At 34.3% G+C, this 21,656-nt stretch overlaps 1 protein-coding gene and 1 long non-coding RNA gene across 16 annotated transcripts; both read left to right on the top strand.

Annotated features, from left to right (window-relative positions):
- Window positions 1–3,971: 3,971 nt before the first annotated feature.
- On the top strand, window positions 3,972–4,803 carry LOC108820912 (EPIDERMAL PATTERNING FACTOR-like protein 9). Of its 2 annotated transcripts, none has more exons than XM_018593943.2 (3): window positions 3,972–4,168; window positions 4,305–4,363; window positions 4,454–4,803. In XM_018593943.2, the coding sequence occupies exons 1-3, from the start codon at window positions 4,078–4,080 to the stop codon at window positions 4,634–4,636; spliced, it is 333 nt and encodes a 110-aa protein (XP_018449445.1). In that variant the 5' UTR covers window positions 3,972–4,077; the 3' UTR covers window positions 4,637–4,803. The 2 variants fall into 2 exon arrangements, with proteins under 2 accessions (XP_018449445.1, XP_018449446.1); XM_018593944.2 differs by having other exon boundaries at window positions 3,977–4,168; window positions 4,481–4,760.
- A 12,712-nt stretch (window positions 4,804–17,515) lies between these two features.
- On the top strand, window positions 17,516–19,611 carry LOC108823019 (uncharacterized). Of its 14 annotated transcripts, none has more exons than XR_008937863.1 (7): window positions 17,518–18,001; window positions 18,081–18,193; window positions 18,283–18,427; window positions 18,504–18,674; window positions 18,752–18,842; window positions 18,925–19,100; window positions 19,217–19,611. It is a non-coding gene; the product is annotated as an uncharacterized LOC108823019 (long non-coding RNA). The 14 variants fall into 14 exon arrangements; XR_008937862.1 differs by having other exon boundaries at window positions 17,519–18,001; window positions 18,944–19,100; XR_001945009.2 differs by having other exon boundaries at window positions 17,519–18,001; window positions 18,504–18,842; window positions 18,944–18,969; window positions 19,053–19,123.
- Window positions 19,612–21,656: the final 2,045 nt, after the last annotated feature.

Genomic DNA, 21,656 nt, shown 5'->3' with positions numbered 1-21,656 from the left:
AACTAAATTGTCCTTAATAAACTCTCTACTTAGTGAATAAAATACACTCTCCGAAATTATAAATAACACATGGAGATAAATTTCGTTATAAAATAAGACTATAATTTTTTTTTTCCAAAAATCCATATTAATAAATATATTTATATCTAATAAAATGTGAATAGCTCCAAAAAATCTAAATCAATAAATATATTTATTTCAATAGATAAAAGTACGACTCTAAATTAATAGAGTGGACATTTTGTATGGCATATATTATCGGTACGTCGGTACGCTACCAGTGGCGAAGAACCTTAAGACACGTGGGATTGATTGTGACTTAAGGTGCAGTATTTGTGGGGCAGACGAGGAGTCAACTAACCATGTACTATTTGAATGTCCACCCGCACCATAAACATGAGTGTTATCCAGGATTATTTCCCTCCGTGCATCTTCCCATCGTCTTCTGTCTTTACCATCATGGAATATTTTTTGGATGCTTCCGAAGGATGGTGATTTTAGGTACTTTCCATGGATATTGTGGTATATTTAAAAACAACCAGAAATGAAAAGATTTATAAGAATAAGATTGGAAATCCAAAGGAAATTTTTTGTATTGCAGAAGTGGAAGCAGCGTCGTGGGCTGAGGCACAATTATTGGTGACTGAACAACGTGGAGTCACTCAAACTATTTTTAGTTGCCAATCACTGGTAAATACTAGAGTTTGTTATGTTGATGGTGCATGGAGAGAGGAAGATATATACACTGGACAAGGATGTTATTGTCAAAAAGTAGGTTTGACTTAAGTGAGGATGGGAGCGATGAATATGCGACGTAGTCGATCACTTCTACATGCTGAGTGTGAATCTCTGATCTTGGCAATGAAATGCATGAAAAGCCTCCAATTTCCTGATATAGTAGTATTCACGATAGATTGTTCTCATTTGGTGAAGATAGTGTCGTCACCTGAAAAATGGCCTGTTTTTTCTACACATATGGAAGAATCGACGCATTGAAACTTTCTTCCCCAACTTTCGGATCAGGCATATTTGTAGAGCACAAAACATTATGGTGGAAAACTTTGCATGTGGTGTGAGGAGTTCTCATTCAGTTATGATTTATATTGATTCCACCCCTCTGGTTTGGTTATCTGAACCGGTAGGTCTCGTTTCTTCGTTTAATTGATGTCAAAAAGAAATTAATAGAGTAGATAAGATTTGCATAACCAGATCTAATCAAATACGATTTCCCACTTCATTCCCGAGATTGGCTAGACTATAAATCATTACGTTCACCATACAGATTTGAAGCTCGACAATTTATGACGGAAGAAATCACAGTGATAGACTCTTCTATGGTGGAGGAAGGAACAAGGAACTGATGGATCTCTCAAGCTGGGAGGAAGGAAACGTCGTCTGTCGGAGCTTGAGAAATCACACTCGAGGTTGCTTCGAGTGTGAGTGTTCACCGTTTGAGCTCATGCATAATTTTTATTATCGTTTTTAAAAAATGGATGGGGTTAAACTTTCAATTTTCTTGCTTTAATGAGAAAGAAGAGATATCTATATTATTAAAATTGAAGTACATTTTAGTACTGTTTGGGAACATGGATAGTAGTTCTCTAAATAAAAGTTGTTTGGAAACATTGATAATAATATTACATTTATTGCATTTCCATATTTCACTTAGCTTAACAATTTCATTAATTATATTACCTTTACGATAATTAACATCATTAGTTATATTACCATAATGATAATAGCGCAGATTTTTATTTATTAGTTAATCAATATAGATTTTGTGGCAATTATAAAATCAAAAATGTAAATAACTAGGTTTTATATATGGTTAGACGTTCGTTTTAGTTTGTTTTGGTAAAACATTTTTTTTTATTTTAGTTTCAGTCGGTGGAAAATAATGTAATCAAAAACATTATTCAAAGACATGTATTTGTGAATAAAATAATAATTTAAATAAAAAATAAAAAGTGTTACATTTATTGTCACTTAATTTTTCATTTAATATAATTATTTGACTAAATAAAAAAAAAAACTCTTTCTATTTGATATAATTTAGCCAAACACACAGATAGAGTCATTTTTACGAAATCAGTTAGGCATGAACATTGGCTATCCATTTAGATACATGTTGTTTTTTGTATCAATTTTTTTAAAATTAGGTCCAGCTTGAATATTAAAAATTTATGTGTGGGTTTTGAGTTGAGTCCTTCTTGGTCTGGATGAGTTTGGTTTTGATGTATAGAAATCTAAAAATATCTAAATAAACAATGTATCTAAAACGGGCTTGGATATTTGTACCAAAAATAACTATATTACATGTTTCGGTTTACGTCTTTTGAATATATTTAGTTATATTACGACACATCTAAAATATATAACACTAATTATAAAAAATAAATATTGATGTATAAAAATGTAAAAATCAATATCCGCACGGGAGTGCGGGTCAATCTCTAGTTTAGATTATAGGAGGATATAGTGGATTTGTTTTCCTTCAGTAAGGACATATGAGACTATGTCTGGAGATCACATATACCTAAATGTATATATCGCTTCACCTTACCCAGAAAAATAATTAAACCAAGCATACCAAACCAATTTTTATAACCTGAAATGTTAGAGGACTTTTTCTAGACAAGGGAGAACCACTTATTCAGGAATCAAAAGCGAGTGCTATCTTCTGGTTTGATGACTTTAAAGGTGTAACTGGTGACCATTAAAGGAACATTAGGAATAAAAAGGAAAAACTGCAGAGGAACAAAATTAAAGGAATGAAATTCCTTATCAATTTTGGTGAGGAATAAATTTATTCTATGTTCCTTTAAAATAAAAGGAATAACAAGGAATGGAAAGGAAAACCATCCCATATAAATGGTAAAAATAATTAGGAACAATAAGGAATGCAGTATTTTCTTGTATTCCTTGGTCACCAGTTAGACCCTAAGTATGAATGCATCTAAATTCCGTTGCAACTAGGCTAGCGTAGGAAAAATCATGAATGACTAGAAAACTTACCTTACCTGGTTGTCTGCCCATACATAAGTCTGAAAACTCCTTAACCAGTCCGGTTTAGAACCCGCCATAAAATCCACCTAAACGGGGAGAAATTACTTCCGATCTTAGGTTTCATGTTTTATGAGAGACCCAATAATATTTTTCAAGTGGGTTTTGGCCACTATAGTATCTCTGTTGGGCTGTGTAGAGTTTATGGTCTATATGTCTGACTGAACAGCTCGCCAATTTGAAAGGTCAATAGAACAAGATAACTTTTGATGAAGGATCAAGAATATAGGACAAGGTTGTTCATATCTTACATTCATCATAGTTCTATTGGTATCCTCTAAGGAATCCACGTCGATCCATCCAAATTGGGTAAATTCTGTTTTACCCGATTAGAAAAGTTAATATCTACATGATAAAGGGCTGATTTCACTTCTAAGGCATACTCCTGATGAGCTGCTGGCGAGCTAATTTCTAATAAATATATGTTAAATAAAAAAGAGATAAGGTAAGGAGACAAGAGCATAGAAAACATACATGAGAAGCCAATTATGATGTGCTAAAAAACAAAACACTAAGCAATATTTAGGCTAATGCTGAAATATCTGTGTTTACTCATTAATATTTGTAAATTGCTTACTCATTAATTTGTAAATTAATGACCAAAATCTTAATTCTTTCTAATTATGATTTATTTTATATTTCATCCAAAAACAGTGTAGTTGTTTTTTTTTTTTTTGTCAACTTTGGTCACTTTGGACCTTTAATCCTCAAACTGAGGTAGGGAGGGGTCGAACCCCTCACGCCAGGGCCCGAAGGCAGAGCTCAGTAACCACTTGGCTACGAACGACCCGGCAAACAGTGTAGTTGTTAAATATGTTTTTTACTTCTCATTTAAAATTTAGCGGGGGTAAAAGTGAATACTTCATTCTCTGTATTTTCTGATTCTTATCTCTACGTGTTCGCAAACTCACCATTATATGATAAGTAGAAGACAAAACTTACAGCCAAGTAGCTAAACTTATCTCTCTCCAAAACATTTGGTCCATACGATAAAGCAAGAAGAAGAGGAACAAGATGAAGCATGAAAGGAGAAACATGAAGCTACGATGCATATCCTTCTTCTTTCTTCTATTCGGTTTGCTTCTTGGAAATTTTGTAGTCCAAGGTCTTGTAGTTTCAACACATCTCCTGCATATTCTATAAATATTTTTAATTATAATCTATTGAATCCACATCAAGACGCCTAACAATAGTTTTTCTTTTTCTTTTGAAATTCTCTTGTTCGTGTACTTATGAATCAGCTTCAAAAGCTCGTTCTATCGACGATAAGCTTTCACTTCCCCGACAAGTCCATCTCCCGGTATATTCATAATGAGAGAATTGTTGTCTATTAGTAACTACTACAAGGAAACAAGCGATGATAGATGATTTAGTTGTATTAATATTGTAGAGCGTATGTTACAATCTTTTCACACAGTTCTCAAGGAGGCGTATGATTGGGTCGACGGCACCAACTTGTACTTACAACGAATGCAGAGGATGCAGATACAAATGCAGAGCTGAACAAGTCCCCGTCGAAGGCAATGATCCTATCAACAGTGCTTACCATTACAGATGCGTTTGTCATAGATAATAATGATAATCTCTTCTTCTTTTTTTTTGGTAAACAGATAATCTCTTCTTTTTGCACTTGTTTTGTATCGGCTTAATTGCATTTTGTTTTTTGAATGAGATGTTTTGGTCAAAATTATACTCCATCCTTCTCATATTATAAGATGGCGTACAGTTTTTTCTTCGGTATTGGTTAATTTTTAAAAAGTTTCGATGCAAAATTAATTTTAATACTGTATTATGGCAGTGTATTGCTTTTTTCGTCAAACTGTTTTAACTGATATTTTTTAATGCAAGGTTATCTAGGTTCTGAATATATGTGCATTAACCAAAAACATCATAAAGGGAAAAAATGAAGAATAACTCATTAATATATATATATTTTTTTAAAACTCATTAATATTTCTTGCTTAAATATTTCTATTAGTAAGACACTTTACTTAATAGCCATATTTTCGCCGGTGTTCTTTCTACGGTGTGCATGGGATAATAGAATCGTTTGGAGTTTATGTTGGGGTTCGTGTTGATGATGATACTGCTGATGATGATAATAGGGTGGGTGGTGGTTTTACATAAGTGTTTAAAAATAAAAACCATAGGGAGAATCACATGGTCATGTGGTCCATTTTTGAGACATACGTCAAGAAAAGATCACATGAGGGAACTAGAGTTGGTACGTTTGTAATTCTAGCTCTCCCTCTCTCTCTCCACTCCACTCCACTCCACTCCACTCCACTCCACTCCTCCTCTCTCTAGCTCGTTCATATTATTCTTCTTCTCTCTTCCGATGAGAAGCGGTTCAAAAAGGAACAACTATTTATGTAGTTCAGCAACTTTGAATTATTTATGTTGTATAAATTTGCAGTATGGAATAACTATGTAATTTGCTTTTTAATATTTTAATTACTAATTTAGATTTTTAGCTAATTATTATTTTTTATTTTGTATATACCTTTAATTATTAAAATACAAAATCCATTTATATTAATGTATATTATGAATATGTAAATAAAAATAATATTAGAATCATTTATTAAAACTAATAAATATATAATAATTTATTTTAAAGTGATAACAATATTTTTGATCGGTTTATGTAAATGATACAATTGTTAAAATTATTTTTGAAATTGGTATGAGATTAACATCAATTATATACAAATGATATAAATATGTTAAATTGTTTGCACTAAGTGATACGACTATTAACATCATTTCTATAAATTGATATTAATTTTATATCAATACTAATACAAACATCATTTAGAACAAACGATGTAAGTGGTAACAATCATTTTTAACAATGGACACATGCTAACATCACATCAAACAATCTATGGAAACATTTGCTATCTTTTACACCAGTTTTAAACAAAATGATACAAACTGTATATGCATCACCAAAAAGTAAGTACTTTATTTAGCAATCTAAAAATGTATCTACGTCATTTATAACTAATACAAATATCAAAATAACTTATTTAAACTAACCTTTTTAAAAGTTTACAAAAAAAAAAACTTATATAAACTAACCTTTTTGTAGTGAAAATTTATTTACAAAGTATAACTAAATATTAAACTTTCATCTACCATAAAAATAATTTACTTTGATTATTTTTCATACCAAATAAGAATTTTGAGCAAAAATAGGATAAAAGATAATTAAAGAAACTATTTAGAAATTGCCTTTTAAATCTTAAATAAATAAAAATACTAGACTTATAAAAAAATCAATAAAAATAAAATAACAGTTTAGTACTGTTAGATCAATAAAATTTGGTATATTTATTACCATTTTCTTCGAATGACATAGTATAAATTTTTCCAAATGTCTATTATCACAAATCTTGTTGTTTATTCAATCTTTGTAGTAGTAAAATATAATGTGTATGAAAAGTTTAATCAATACTTTTATCAATATTTTAACAGTTTTACAGTGCTTTACCAGGTGAACCGGTGTCGGATCACGGGTTAGTACCAAAGTTTTTTTGTTTCTGCCAATTTTGTTTTGGATTTTTCATTTACTGAGTTTTTGTTAAATCCAAACCAGTTATTTATAGGTCTTCGAATTAACTGGTTCGGCCATAGCTATGGGTTGGATATGAAAAAATTGGCCTGAACCATAATTTTCCAGCAAGGAAATTGGATCCTTCGACGAATATTTGATAACACCAGGGTCAAGTCAACAGGAAACTGACTTTGGGATGGGAAGGATCATACAATGTGATCAAGATGCGGGGGAGTAGGATTATTCAAACTGAAAGACATGTACAACAAGACTCAACCCAATAGATAGAATGTCTTGCATCTCAAAACCTACTATTTTTTTAAAACGATCCCAAGATCATGTTACTACAGCTTTCAAAACCAATACTTAAATGCTTTGGTATTTTATCTATCTAACTCCTGTCATTTATGCTTTACGTCAGCATACTCTTTTTATCTAATATAACCATGAGTTATTTTGACAAAAAGTGCAGTAGGAAAACCAGTTTCGTTAAGGTAAATATAAGATATTGATAGTTGCCTACTTCCAAGTGGCAAAACGCAACATCTAATAGAAATTGGCAGTGGTCTACCTCAAGGGGACCGAGAACAATGTCACACGAGTCAATACATCTTTCAGGTTTGAGATCAAAACAAATATAACCTCTGGGTTCATATCCGATAAAATTTTATACAGCCCCCATATTAAAGTGGAAACTAATAATACACCTTTAGGTCATGAAAAGAAATTCTTTAGAAATTTCCGGTTCCCAAGGTTAAAATATATAGATCTTCTTAGATCAAAATATGAATCTCTTCAAACCTACGGACTCGAAAGAGGAATAACATGAACTCCAAGTTCCTACGTGACATACTTTGATACCTCAAGGTAATACTGGAAATTCATAGTCTCCAAGCCCCAAAGAGGGTGAAAAACCTGGTCATCTACCATCTACTACAATAGTCTCACTTCGCAAGATTGGGATACTTTCCCGAGGTCTGATTTGTTTCTTAAAAAAGAAGGATAAGGTGTCTAGTCTCTTCCCGACACATGACTAAAATACAATGTCTAAAAGAAGGATACGGTGTCTAGTTTCTTTCCAACGCATGACTAAAATACAATGTCTCCTGTTTTAAGAGGATCCTGAAAAGAAAACCAAATAGATAGACATAAAACACTTTGAAGGCATAAAGAAAAAATGAGTCCACATAGGCATAACAAGAATATGAAACTATGAAGGATAAATCCATCGCATAAAGTGAAAATCATAATGTTTCAAGAAAACAAGGGGTCATCAAGGACTAACGACAAAATCAAAAACAAGAAAACTACAATGACAAATCAGCATCAACCTCCATTACCAGTTTATATTAGCGAAACTCCTTCTCAGGCCTCTAGTTTTCAATCTTTTTTTCCAGTAATTCGTGAATAAGTTCCCAGTGAGCTGTGAACATAGCCTTCTGAGTTACCAATTCCACTTGGTTGGTCAAGAATTCTACTTTCGCCTGAAGAATAATGATCGTGTGCTTCAATTTACCTAACTTGGATCCTTGACTAGAACACAACATGATCTCATCACCTCCAACCGTCCATATTCCAGGTGCACTATGCGATACCGGTTCTTCAGTCAGCATATTATCACATGCTTTGGCAGATCAATTAGGTCTAAAGATGGAGCCTTCACAGGAATCATTCGCTTTTTTGGATTGTTCCATAAGAAATTCAGGAGGAATTGTCAGAGATCTCAAAGTGTAGATTGGTAATGCCCTAATTCCAGTAGATTTCCATTTTTAGAGAATAAGATGAACAAGAATTCTTCTCTACTACTTGGAAGAGCATTCTTAGCCACCACAAAAGCTGTTTGTGATATGAAGACCAATCAGCTTTGCCTGACTCTCATCAATCCAAATACATACTATGATCCAGTGAAAGTTGTCAAGCCAAAGACACAACCAATGGAGATAGAGACTCAGCCACGTTTGGTAGCCGCTTGCTATTGTGGTGTTGACGATGATTCTGAAGAATCGATCGATGACCACAACAACAAATCGTTCATTGTACCATCACAACAATTGATCGACAGTGCACCAGCGTTTGATGTCGAAGATAACCATAGATTGATAGCAGCATGCCACTTTAGAGAACAGATTGACTACGAGGAGCTGCTAAATTATCAATAATCAACCGGTATGTCACTTAGGACATCGTTCGATCACGCTCACACCAAATTGATCGGCACCACACTGGATGCATCGATCGATAGTGCTCATACCGACCAAGGATTCACCCTTCCTAACCATTGCTATCTGAGTTTCGCCCTCAACACTCAAAACTCAGCAACAGTCAATTATTCGAATGATGAAACAAGGGAGAGAGATGGTAACTACTCAATTAGCAGATGTGATGAGTATGATGAAGACTACAGAAGAGAGGAAGGCATTGAGAATCAAGGTTTTCACATGGAGGAAGCTAGATTCAACCTTCATTCCCACACATCGAAGGAGGCAACATCGATCGACACAATCAATGGCAACACGATCGACATCAACGAAGGAAAATCGATCGATACTAGCACATATGCATCGATCGGCCCATCTACCATCCTTATATGAGGTAAAAACACAATATGAATCAGAGTATGGTTATCTAATCCCGGATAAATTGTGTACTTTCAGGAAACAAAAAGATGAGAAAATGGCAAGTCCAGACAACATCATTTTGAAACCTCTCAAAAATCGATTCGATGAGCACCATGCCGCATCGATCGACACTGTTTCAATTGATTCGATAGATAGTTGGGAAAATGACTACTATGATCTGAAAGACACAGTCAACAAGAGATGTTATGGCCCTTTCAATGCAACACATGATGATGACTACATAACATAATCAAAACTACCATTTGAATAAGTCTATGGAGTTGACACAACATTATTTCATCTGAATAAATAGAGAACTCAGCCATCGATCGACAGCAACGAAGGCCATCGATCGATATCGACATCCGGCCATCGACCACCAATACCATCAGGAAATCGATCGACAGTGAAGCCTCACCATCGACCGATAAGCACTTAGAATCTGGAGTCTGAGCCTTTGATCTATCTGGAAATAGACAATTCAAATGGGAAGCACGTGATGAGTATGGTATCTACAGAGATGAGCATAGATATGCACAAGTTACTGATGAGAAAGTCATTCTTATATCTAAGGAACACATCAGAGATGTTCTGGAAAGAGCTACAGTTACAGAGCACACCTATATCTGTCTTCCAGAACATGTTGAGCTACTCACCATTCCCCAGGCATGACCAGAGGTATACAATAAGGATGAAATCAATGAGATGTTCTCAGGCATTAGAGGAGCTCAAAAATGGGAAGAAGAAGCTCTCAAGAAGCTTGATAAAATCTACTGCACACTCAATAAAAACATCAACTGGACAACCAAAATGAGCGAGTTTATGCCAAAGGAATTGGATTTGCTACGCGAAAAGGAAGAGTCTCGACAGAAGGAATCAGAATCGATCGATATACTCTCAGCACCATTGATCGACGTGAGACTCGCAGACTTGGAAGATTAAGTGAGATCATTTGCCTTCAAGTTTGATGGAGTCTACTACATGATAAGATGGATAGAGTTACTTTACGTCTAGATGCATTACAACAGGAAGTTGACAGCATTCAGAGACAACTTGATTTTCAAGCAGAAGGTTCAAATTCAAATGATGGACGTCACCAATACACCTACAAAGTAGATCCATATACAAGAGTGAGGTTGATAAGATAGTAGAAGAAATCTACAATGTCTTCTACAGAGCACAAGGGAGGCACCACGAGAGATATGATGAGATTTCGTTCCCAGTTAACAGAAGCATAAGTACTTTACAATCATGCACAGAGAGAATGCAGAAGAAATCAAAGCTATTCAGAGAGAACTCGCGAGTCATCCTGAAACATCAGCATCGATCGACACAGGTCACACGACATCGATCGACATAGGTACACCAGCATCGATCAACATTCCAACATTACGATCGATCGACGCCGGTTCTGCATTAGACCGAGAGAAGCTGATAACAGATAAGCTACAGACGCTTGATTCAATGCAAGAGGAACTGAAGGAACTATATCAGATTACACCTATGATAAGCTTGGAAGGCATCAGTTCAGCATTGAAAATCTTGGAGAGAGGCTACAAATCATCTTAAATGCAGCAGCAAAGATGAATGAGAGATGGACCAGAGGAGATGGCGCCACAAGAAGCTTCATTGCTACATGGTTCAGAATGAGCAGATAAAATGTGGATACTTGTTTTCCAACAAGTAACTTCTTTTCACCATACTAGCCGATCTATCCACCATAGTCAAGCTAAATGACTATAACAAATCGCTGAGTGGGAGGCAACCCACTATTAGATAATTTTTTTAGTATTTCATTTTACACTAGTATTTATTTTGGTTTTCATTATCATTGCAGTTATCAAACAAATCAACCAGATGAGACGACTGCCATTCAAATTGACTGACGTAAGCTAGTTGATATCGATCGCCATTACATAAGCTAGTTGATATCGATCGCCATTACATAACCGCCCACGAATCGACGGACACATCTACCCATCGATCGATTCTCATTCCAGTCAGGTATATCGTTCTTGCTTAAACACTTAGTCCTTATGATGAATTTATTTTCAATAACTCTGACTAGATTTACATTGGGTATACTGTAATTTAAGTCTGGGGGCAGGTTTACTGATGTCTAGTTTATTGATGATTCTTATTAAAATATTTTCAGAAATTTTTTATTGAGTCAAGAAGGGGACAATGAACTTTTCATTTTTACTCGTTTGCACTATTCTTAGATTTACTTATTGCAAAGGTTACTAAAGATACTAAAGTGGATCAACCTGTCAACTATATTCATACTTGCTGAGATTGTTTGAAGGAACCAAAGCTGACCTCCAACCTAATTTGACATTGATTGCTTGTCTTGGGGATTGGTATCGGATTCTTCAAACAAGTCTGGAAGGTAAAGTCTTGTGTAGATATATCACCCTTTCTCTCTCTCTTTTGAAATCTAGATTTGATAGTATTTATATAAAAACGAAGAAGAAAAAGACAAAAACATATATATGTATTATATATTAGGAAAAGAATTTGAAGATGACTTGGTGATTACAACCATTAAGGCTTGATTCATAAGAATTTTATAGGTAAATGATTTGAATAAGACTTGGTGGTTGTAAAGGAGATTGAAAGACAAGATTTGCTAAGTTGTTGGCTAGATGAATTTGGTTGCTAGACTAGGATATAGTATAATATACTTCTATAGTTAGGACTTATTTGATAGAGTGATTATGAGTTTTAAACTTTGTGAGTCCCTACTGTTTTCAAACCTCTTTCAGAAAGACTATTGTTTGTTTTGCTTGAGGACAAGCAAAAGAGTAAGTCTCGGGGAGTTGATAAACCACAAAATTTACCTTATTTCAACCATGGTATATAAGTGTTTTAATATATAACAATTATGTTTTGGAGTCTATTTACAATGTTTACAGGTTCAAGAGTCATTTGGAGTAAAGTGGAGATTTTGGAGCATTTCAGAGTACTTTAGAGATTTCACCGGAGCTAACCATCGACCAACACATATGGGTTGACAAGGAGAGTTTAATATCGATCGATCCACATCCTGTGATATCGATCCACATCGAGTGCACATAAACCCAATTTGGTCACAGCCGATTTAAAGCCAAAGATCATGCCAAATTACAAGAATGCCCCTGACGAGTTTTAACCGAATGTATTTATGTGCTCTGTCGTTGTATTGGCAACACACACGCTTTACACACTTTCAACGCTTCTCATAGCTTTCTTTCACAAAGGTTTTCAGGTTTATAGTTGGAGAGAAGAGAATTACTCCTTTAGAGATTTGTCTTGGAACTCCATTACTTTCTACGTTTCTATCTATGCAGTTTTCTTTATTCATTGTTATGCTTTGCTTATCTATGTCTGAGTAAACATGAGGGGATTAAATATGAACATGAGGGGATTAGCCCAAAATATGGAATTGCTAAGTTGCTAAAGATATTCATCATGAGAACTGTGTTTAATGTTTGTTTCTAAAATAGTTAAATATATACTTGATCTTAGGATAGGAGGTGCAAGCGGAAGCTTGGTTTTCTCCCTGAATAGATTCTCTGAGCTAAGTTGCTAGATACATACGGAAGTTGGTCTATGAATATTAGTGAACATAGTTCAACTCGATCTTAAACCTTCTCTAGAAGTGCATCGATCGATAGTCAAATAGACTAATTGGTCGACGCGGCGAAAGGTGTATCGATCAATACTCCAATAGAGTAATCGATCGACACTTTCTTAATACCAACAAGCGGAAGCTGAGGTTGAAGATCTAGACAATAGATAGTCTAAAAATACGGAAGTTGATCGACATTGCTTTTGTTGAGTTCTTATATATCTTGCATGAGTCATAGTATCCATACTTCTATAATCATGAAATCTTGAATAGAAACCCTAAGCTTAACTTCTTTATCAATATTGTCTAAAACCCCAATCAACTCATCTGAAAAATTACTTGTTCACCACCGCTTGTTTTGATTTATAACATTCGACCTAGCTTATTTATTGCTTTTAGGATTTATTATGTGTCTGAGTTCTCTGTGGATGCAATCCTTAAGTATTACAACTGATCCTCTTATTTAAAAGAGTAATTCTCTCCTTAGTATAATTTGAGTGAGATCACCAGAATATCAATTACATTGGTTGAGGTATTGCTTCTTTGATAGTTTAGAAAAGATTTTGAGACGCTAGAATGGAAAGACACAAGTGATGTCGAGAAAATAACCATATAATTATTTTAGAAGTGTTTAGGTCTGTGAAAGAAAGATTTTAGCCAAGGAGAAACATTTCGATCAATATCTACATCAGAAAAAGAGACGTTTTAAACTAATGTGGCTTATTTGGGTCTGTTTATGGCATGTCGGGTGTGTCCGAGAGATACCGGATGATGCAGCTGCTTGTTCTCCTCCTTCAAGTAGCTGGACACATGTCTCCCCATGACTGGACCTCCTTTAAGCTGATAATGTCGCAACATGATTGGTTGACCACTTCCTGCTTGGTACCCACGACCTTAAGCTTCCCTGAACTCATTTTCCTCACCTATAAATATTTATAGACCCTTTGCCCTTTAATTCATTTCCACACCAAAACCCGACCATAAAAAATCACCCGAGCCATTTTTATATTTCCTTTTAAATTTCTTTTAGTTTTTCATTTATATTTATATTTATATCTTAGTTCCAACTTACGAAACATTGTGAATCTGTTTGTTCTAGAATTAGTTCGATAAAAGTTCTTAGTTGTACCAACGGCAAAATAAAGGTGATAAAGGCTGATAAGAATATTGTGCTAAGTCTAAACCACTCAATCACCCATGTGAGTCTCGGTTATGGGTTGTGATTTTTCAGTGTGTGGTTAGCGTCTCCAAAACAAGAGTATTGACTGATGCATCGCCAGGTTGTTGCGTTTAGAAATATATGATAATTATCGTTCAGGCCTCGGGCCAAGGGGTATAACAAGTATGTGATATATTTATGTTGTGATGTATATACTTGTTAGATTACATGAGGGCTTCGGCTTGAAGGTTATAACATGTTTGAGTATGTTACAGTGGGGAAATCCTTTAAACCACGGACTTCCAGCTGGAAATGATCTTTGAGGGTACGATACTTGAGGAGGAGTTTTTGATAGTCAATTTTTCTACCTGAGTGTCGTGCCTTGTCGTGAACTTACCAAAATTATTTTAGTGCATGATGAAAAGACATGTGCGATAAAACTTACCAAAATTAGTTTTGTGCATGATGAAAAGACATGTGTGATAAGGCTAGTTACCCTCGACTGTGTGGCTGCATGACAAATGAAATGCCTCTTTTGTTGACCTTTTAAGGCTTTACTAGATCATGACCCGCTCGACCGAGCGGGAGTCAATTTTCTTTTTTATCTTTGTTCTTACTAAATGTTATATATGATCGCAATGTGTATTAATATAAAATTTTGATAAATAACAATGTGTACTAATGTGTTTAAATAAGCAATGTGTTTAATTACTAAATCTGATTTTTAAAATTTATGATAACGTAAAGTAGATTTTTTATATTATTTAAAATATATAGTGCTATATATTTTGTATTTTCAACATTTATCATACAAAACTTACATTGGGGTATTATTTATATGAAAATATGTGTAACATAATATATTTATATATTATATAAACATATGCACATCCGCACGGGTTTTATTTTTAAAATATATTCTATATTGTTTAGTTTTATGTAGTATCGAGTTTGTATAATTCAATTTTGTGTTTAAAGAACAATATCAAAACTTTCTTTCGTATGTAAAAATAACACTTTGCAAGCGCGAGTTGTGTTTTTTTATTGTAACACAAAATTTTATATAAAACTTATGTTTTTTGTACATTACGAAATTTAAATTTTTAAAATAATTTTTACGTAATTTCAAAGTGAATTTTATCTCTAAAGTCTAATATATTTTGTGTGTAATGGTTCAAAGCGTTTTCAATATATATTATATTTCAGTTTGGTTTGTTTTTAGTATTATTGTATAAGTATAATACTATACAATATTACTATTTTCTATACAATATATGAAGCTATGTGTTATTTGTTTTAAAAAGTAGATTAGGCCCAACGTAGTTATAAGAATAGTCATAAAGAATCTTTATGTATATGTCTATGACTTATCTACCTAATGTTATTAGTACTAATAAAATTAATATGGCCAATGAAAGTATACTGATCAATTTAAAATGAATTGTATAGGGTAATTATAGTACAATTAATATTTTTAGTATTTTTAGTATATATCTTATCTAAATCGACATGTAATAAATGTAAAAATCATATATGGAATATAGACAAAAAGAAGAACTGTATTTAAAGAAATACATCAATGCAAAGTTAGACTATGGTACGTATTATATATAAAGAATGAGACATTTAATTTAAATATATGAGGTACACCTTTAAAAATCCATCTAGAAAAAATTGTAATGTTCCTGTTTTAATAAGATAGATGACTAGGGTCGGTGTGGGTGGTTATGCCTCTTCAGTCGGTCTTTTTAGATTTTATATCTATAGCCGATATAAGTGAGATGTTTGATTACCAATGACAAGGGGAAAGCCTCGAAGTTCAATTATGATCAAATAACTCGTGAGGAGTGAAGGATTGGGTTACTTGATTGGTTTATTGGGGGGATCATTACATCTTTGTTTGCAGGGGGGATGGATCATTACATCTTTGTCTGCAGGAAACCAAAGGGATATCTTGGGTTGCGAAGGAATAGGGATGCTGGCATACTGTAATCATGTCATCTGCAAAGGAGTATGTATTGTAATAAGCAATCAATTTGAAAGTGGTTCCTTTATATTTTTTGATGTTGTTTTAATCTAAATATTATATGAATAATAAGGGTTTGTGAAAAATTAATGATTTGGTTTCATATGATATCAGTCCTAGTATGGACAAACCAACTATCAGTTTCAAACTCATTTGCAAAGCCTTAAATTGAAACCGCTAGGAATCCATTCTCAGACATTTCACCTTGAGCTTTCGGATTTGATATGGGAACCTCAGTTCGAATATTTGGGCACGGTACTAGCATATTTGATCTGGCTAAATTCTTTTAGTTCATTTTGCTTGTTCGTGTTTGTTTGGTGCATGACAAACTAATCAACTTTGACTTAGTCCGGATCGGGGGTGTTACATGTATCTTTTATAACGCCTCCCTGATTAATTCGTTATTTGGTACTTGTCATAATAAACTACCGATCGTGAGTACCAAAAACGATCGACACCCACCAGGTGTCGGTCGACACCACCCACTGCGAGTAACGATCGACGTCTAATCAATGTCGATCGACACTCTTCAAGATAATCAGGTACGACACTCACTTTCACATGCTTTTATTTCTTCTTTTTGTTTATTTTGCCAGTCTCATAACATATACGCATGCGACATGCAACTGAAGTGGTGGTGGCACAAAAAGACATGTCCTGAACAATCCTTTCTTGAATGCAATGTAGCGTAGATATTGTAAAGGCCAACCGTCCGCGGCTAAGGGGCCTCTCACAATCTCTCAATCAGCTAGTGGGTCCTAATCCGTGAGACATGCAGTGCGGTAATTTTTTTGAATGTTGAAAGTCGTACTGATCATGCAATCACCACATGCCATTTTTCCGTGCTTTGACCTTATTTACACAATATTCCAAATCACTTCCCGATAGGTCAGTCATCCTCCTGTTACTCTAGTTTAATCACACTTGACTCTGAAATTCTTTATGAATATGGTGACAGAAAAAGTAAGTGCACTTTGATGATATAGATAGTCAAATCTATTCTTTTAAGAATTTCTATATACCACAAACTGTGATGTTACAATTTATCCTTTCTCACGAAAGGCAACTTCCTCGTTTATCCATGTTAGTGTGAGCCACATTGAACTCCACACTCATTTGGGTTTGTATATGATACCACTTGTAAACCCACCCGTTTACGGCTAATGGGTTTTCTCATTGATCACTCGGCATGTAGGTTCAATTTTGTGCGGGCGGTGCATTAATTTATTGAATGTTCGAAAATCTTGTTTACAATCCATGCAATCATCACATGATATTTTCTCATGTTTTAGCCTTGCAGAATAGATCAGCCATCTTTTTACTATTTCATCTCAAATCTATAATCTATAATATAATGAGCGAGTTTCTCTCCTGCCTATGTGACATTTTAGTTAATGGACTGTGTTTTTGTCTGGGCTTAAGCATCTGTTTAAGGTTGTGTTTTGATTTTTTTGGCCCATAGCATCTCTGTTCTTCTCGACGGCTAATAAATTAGTTTGACGATATTTTCTTTTTTCCAGATCACTCGCGATCCCTCTTCATCTTCCTCTTCTCCAAATATGAGTTTCTTTTTCTTTTGGTTTCAAATCTGTTTTTTTTTTTGTTTTCTTTTATAACCTAGGCGGCGGTGGCAGCACCGGCGAGTCTTCGTCAGCGAGCGATTCCGGTTGATAATCAAGGACTGGTTTCGGATCCTGGATCGGAATCTGGAGAGCCGGAGCTTGGATCCTCTGATCCGCAAGCCATGGATGCGGAGAAACATGTTTTAACTGATGTGCCTGTGATGGAGATCTCTCTTGAAGCCGCTATGTGGGTTTAGGCGAAGTGGTGACGGATGGTGAGAAGTCGAAGGCAGGGAAGAAGCAAGCTAAGGCTCCATCGGCAAAGCTACTTTCTCAGTATTCTCAGCCCATTCCTCCATTCCTCCCACTCTTTCTCATCAATTCCGGCTCCCAAACGGAACGGTGTACGTAACCGACCCAATCTCCACCTATTAATACGTCTTCTAAAAGCGATGAATCATTACGCCCCTCCGATTTCTGCAGGCCGTTGCTCTAATACGTCTGAGGTCCGTCTACTGAGGTCTTGGGAGGGAAGCTCGGAATATCAAGAAAGGTGGAGAGCTGATGAGTATTGACATGCTTCTCTCGATGAACAGGTAAAGTCGACGACTTTCTGTTCTTATTATTGGCCATTGTATATTCATAAACCAGAAATTCTTACTATTTTTTCATTCTTGTCTCTCAGTCTATGCTTGTCCAGGGACCATCAGTTCAACCCGCGTTGATACTTTCCGGAATCGTCTGAGGGAGGGCTCCGTGTACTCGCTGAGTGGTTTTGAAGTAACCCTAAATTCCGACTCTCTGACTGCATACCAACAAAGAACTACCAGGTTTTGCTCTTCTTTTTTTTCATTAAAATTATCCCAATAGTATTATTCAGCTATTTAACGTCAAATATTTTTATAGATTTGATTCATCCAAAGAGTTTGAAGCGAGTTGTGTTCTTAAAGGCGATCTCTATTTGTAAGGTTTAGGTTGTGTTGTCGAATAGAATTAATTATGCTATGGCAATCCACAGAATATCAAGCCCTATATTATGTTGCGATTTTATTTAATTATTTAAACAGCGTTACAAAGGTATGTTTCAGAATCTTGAATGGATCATTTCTCAAGTTATGTTGTTGTTGCAGTCACTGAATTTCTTTGCTTACCAGAGAAAGCGCTACTGAAGATGTGAAGGAGTTTGGTAGATCTTCGAGACTCTACTTTTGAGTTATGCTGATGCAAGTGGGAGCTGTAATAAAAGTATGTTCTTTAGCTGAATCACATTATTTTCATTTATTGTGGTATTATAGCTCAGGTGAGAACCTAAATAAGATCTCTAAAGATGAAAATGTCTTCTCCAGGCTCCTTTATATGGAGGTCGTTGAAGGTCAGGTCTCATTTGCCTAATTTTTCTCCTCCATTTTTTTTCTTCTAGAGAAGATATGATCTCTAACGATGAACTGAAACCAGGAGATCACATCTATTCCTGGCGCAAGGCTTATATCTGTTCCCATCACGGTACCAATCTCCTTCTGTTCATGGTCGAGCTCTACTAGAAACTATACCTAATAAGGATTTGTCATTGTGTTATGCACCTAGCTAGAAACTATACCTGATTACATTCATTTTTGCAGGTGAGGAGGCTGTAACGGCTTTAGGAAGCAGAGTTGACCGGTTAGAGAAATAGATCAAAGAGCTTGTCCCTGGAATCCGACACGTTGACATCGAAGCACACAATCCCATAGACCAATCTCTATGATCTGAAACTTTCCTCCAAAGGTCTGAGTTATCGATGCATTCTCTTGGCCTCAAGAAATGGAACCCACAAGCCTGGCACTTTTGGAGAAATAGAAAAGTGAACTGTGTCAGGTTTCTGATTGGGAAATATATGCTTATGAACTGTGTCAGGTTTCTGATTGAGCTTTGTTTAGTGAAACCAAATCAAAGTGTAAGTATATCTACTTAACAACCGTTTACCTGTTCATTAAAGTAGATACAAGTTGCTTAAAGAAAATCAAGTTGATTTATACTTCGTAAGCGCAACAAAAGGACACCACTAGAGGAGGTTGCCATTGTCTAAGAATATATATACAGAGCTGTTATAGTGATTCACAAGATCCTATAGATGAAAATTATAGTTTCTGCAATTTGTCATATCTAACGTGGGGATGGGTAAGCTGATATTCATAAGAGAAGATGACTTTTCTTTGAAGTTGTCATTGAAAAGTTCCTCTGCTCTTTTGTATTGACTTGAGTGACTCACAAAATTTATTAATATATCGTTTTTATTAATTTATAGAATGTTAATTTATAGAGTTTCTACAGTATTCTGATAATATTTAGTAAAATTATATTTAAAACAACATATAAATTCTTACACCAAATAATATAATAAAATTGATTTTCTATAATTTAATTAATATATATACAGTAAATCTTAAAAGGTTTTCTAAAATAATAATTCTATAAATTAGTAAAACAGTATATTTCAAATATTATTAATTTATAAGAGTATTTTCTGTATCATATAGTTATGACTTCGACATGCATTTTTGTGAATAGTCTTTTAGAGATTGCTCTTCGTAAATATATAGTCCCAGTTAAAGTTATAAATTAATAATTTATAAATATTAGATTCATATAAGTGCTAGCAAAACATTGAATTATTTTCTTTATATTCACAATGAGGATTCTATTTTTTTTTAACACTTTAATATATTTTTGATAATTTTTAGTAAAATCATATCTAGAAATACATTTAAATTATATGAAACATATTTTATATTCATCAAATAATATAAAAAATAACATACTATTTGTATAATGTATCATTTAAATAATATATATACGACAAAATCAACTATTTTAATTTTATAAAAAAGAGGCTGGATGAGGCTAAGAGAGGTGAGAAAGTTATTTTGGTTTTGTAATTAAATCTTGGTGGATCAAGTTATACGAACATCATGTTGTGTTTATACACGTATTGAGTTCTTCAAGGAGCAGGAGTATTATGATGTTGTGATATATCACACTGAAGTGATCGAAAGGAATCCAAAAGATCTGAGAGTAAGTCCAGTCCTAATAATCTTATGTGCTTCACTACTGTGTACAAAGGCTTCCATATTTGATTGTTTGAATTAACAAGATATTATCATCATTGTCTTCTGGTATTTTGATGAGTATCCCTTAGTAGAATATTTTTGTTCAGTATTTATCTCAATTTGCTTTGTTTATTTAATTTAGTTTTCTGTAATAATACATTTGCTTGACTGTTTACCAATAAAAAGATTGGGTCACATTATTAGTTTATCAATAAAAATGACTACAAAATAAAATTCATTAAGAAACTTATTTTTGGTTATGGATTTTGAAGCATGAATATTAATATATTTCATTACACATTTTTTATCTTTACAAAGAGTGTCTCTCTAGCCAAAGCTTCTTGGATGCGTTATCCACATTTAAGTTGAAAAATTAACCAACTCTCACTAACACAGCTAAGCCCTAACTTAATATATCTATTCGTCGACCAAACTAACACAACCAAATATGCACAATAAGAAAATTCAGAATTCTCTTTTCAGGTAGACGCCACAAGATCACCGCCAACTTTTCAGTTACATTGTCTTCCAAATTGGGTTTATAGGTCTATTCATACCATTCAGTTTTTTCTTCTTCCAAAAGAATATATTGCACTGCATTTTTGTCAGGTAAAGCCCCAACAAACACTTACAACCTACTCTCTTCATTTATCAACATTTCCAACAAAAAAAAAATTTAATTTCCAGTATCAGGATTATACTTATTATTTGCAAATAAAACCATAACAAATACAAAACATCATCAGAAAAAAAAATTAGCATGTTTATCAATACTATGGCTAAACAAAAACTTCACAAACACCACAACACATAAACATTAAGATAGAGCAACAACTACGTCTACGATCCCCGCGCTTGCGGAGAGTAGGAAGGAGACAGTGGGGCAGGGTTTTCTGTTTTGAACACGTCTACGTGACACGGATCAGACCTCAAGAACACTCTTTCATCTCAAATATGCTTAACTTTGAAGTTT

This window comes from Raphanus sativus, chromosome 8, assembly GCF_000801105.2.
Source record: "Raphanus sativus cultivar WK10039 chromosome 8, ASM80110v3, whole genome shotgun sequence".
Classification (NCBI taxonomy): Eukaryota; Viridiplantae; Streptophyta; class Magnoliopsida; order Brassicales; family Brassicaceae; genus Raphanus; species Raphanus sativus.
The sequence above is the reverse complement of the archived record's forward strand: the minus strand, read 5'-3'. Positions and strand labels throughout refer to the sequence as shown.

Coding starts and splice junctions, on each gene's coding strand:
- LOC108820912 (XM_018593943.2), top strand. CDS start 4,078: ATGAAGCATGAAAGGAGAAACATGAAGCTACGATGCATATCCTTCTTC. Junction 4,169..4,304: donor TGGAAATTTTGTAGTCCAAG/GTCTTGTAGTTT, acceptor CTTATGAATCAG/CTTCAAAAGCTCGTTCTATC. Junction 4,364..4,453: donor CCCGACAAGTCCATCTCCCG/GTATATTCATAA, acceptor TTAATATTGTAG/AGCGTATGTTACAATCTTTT.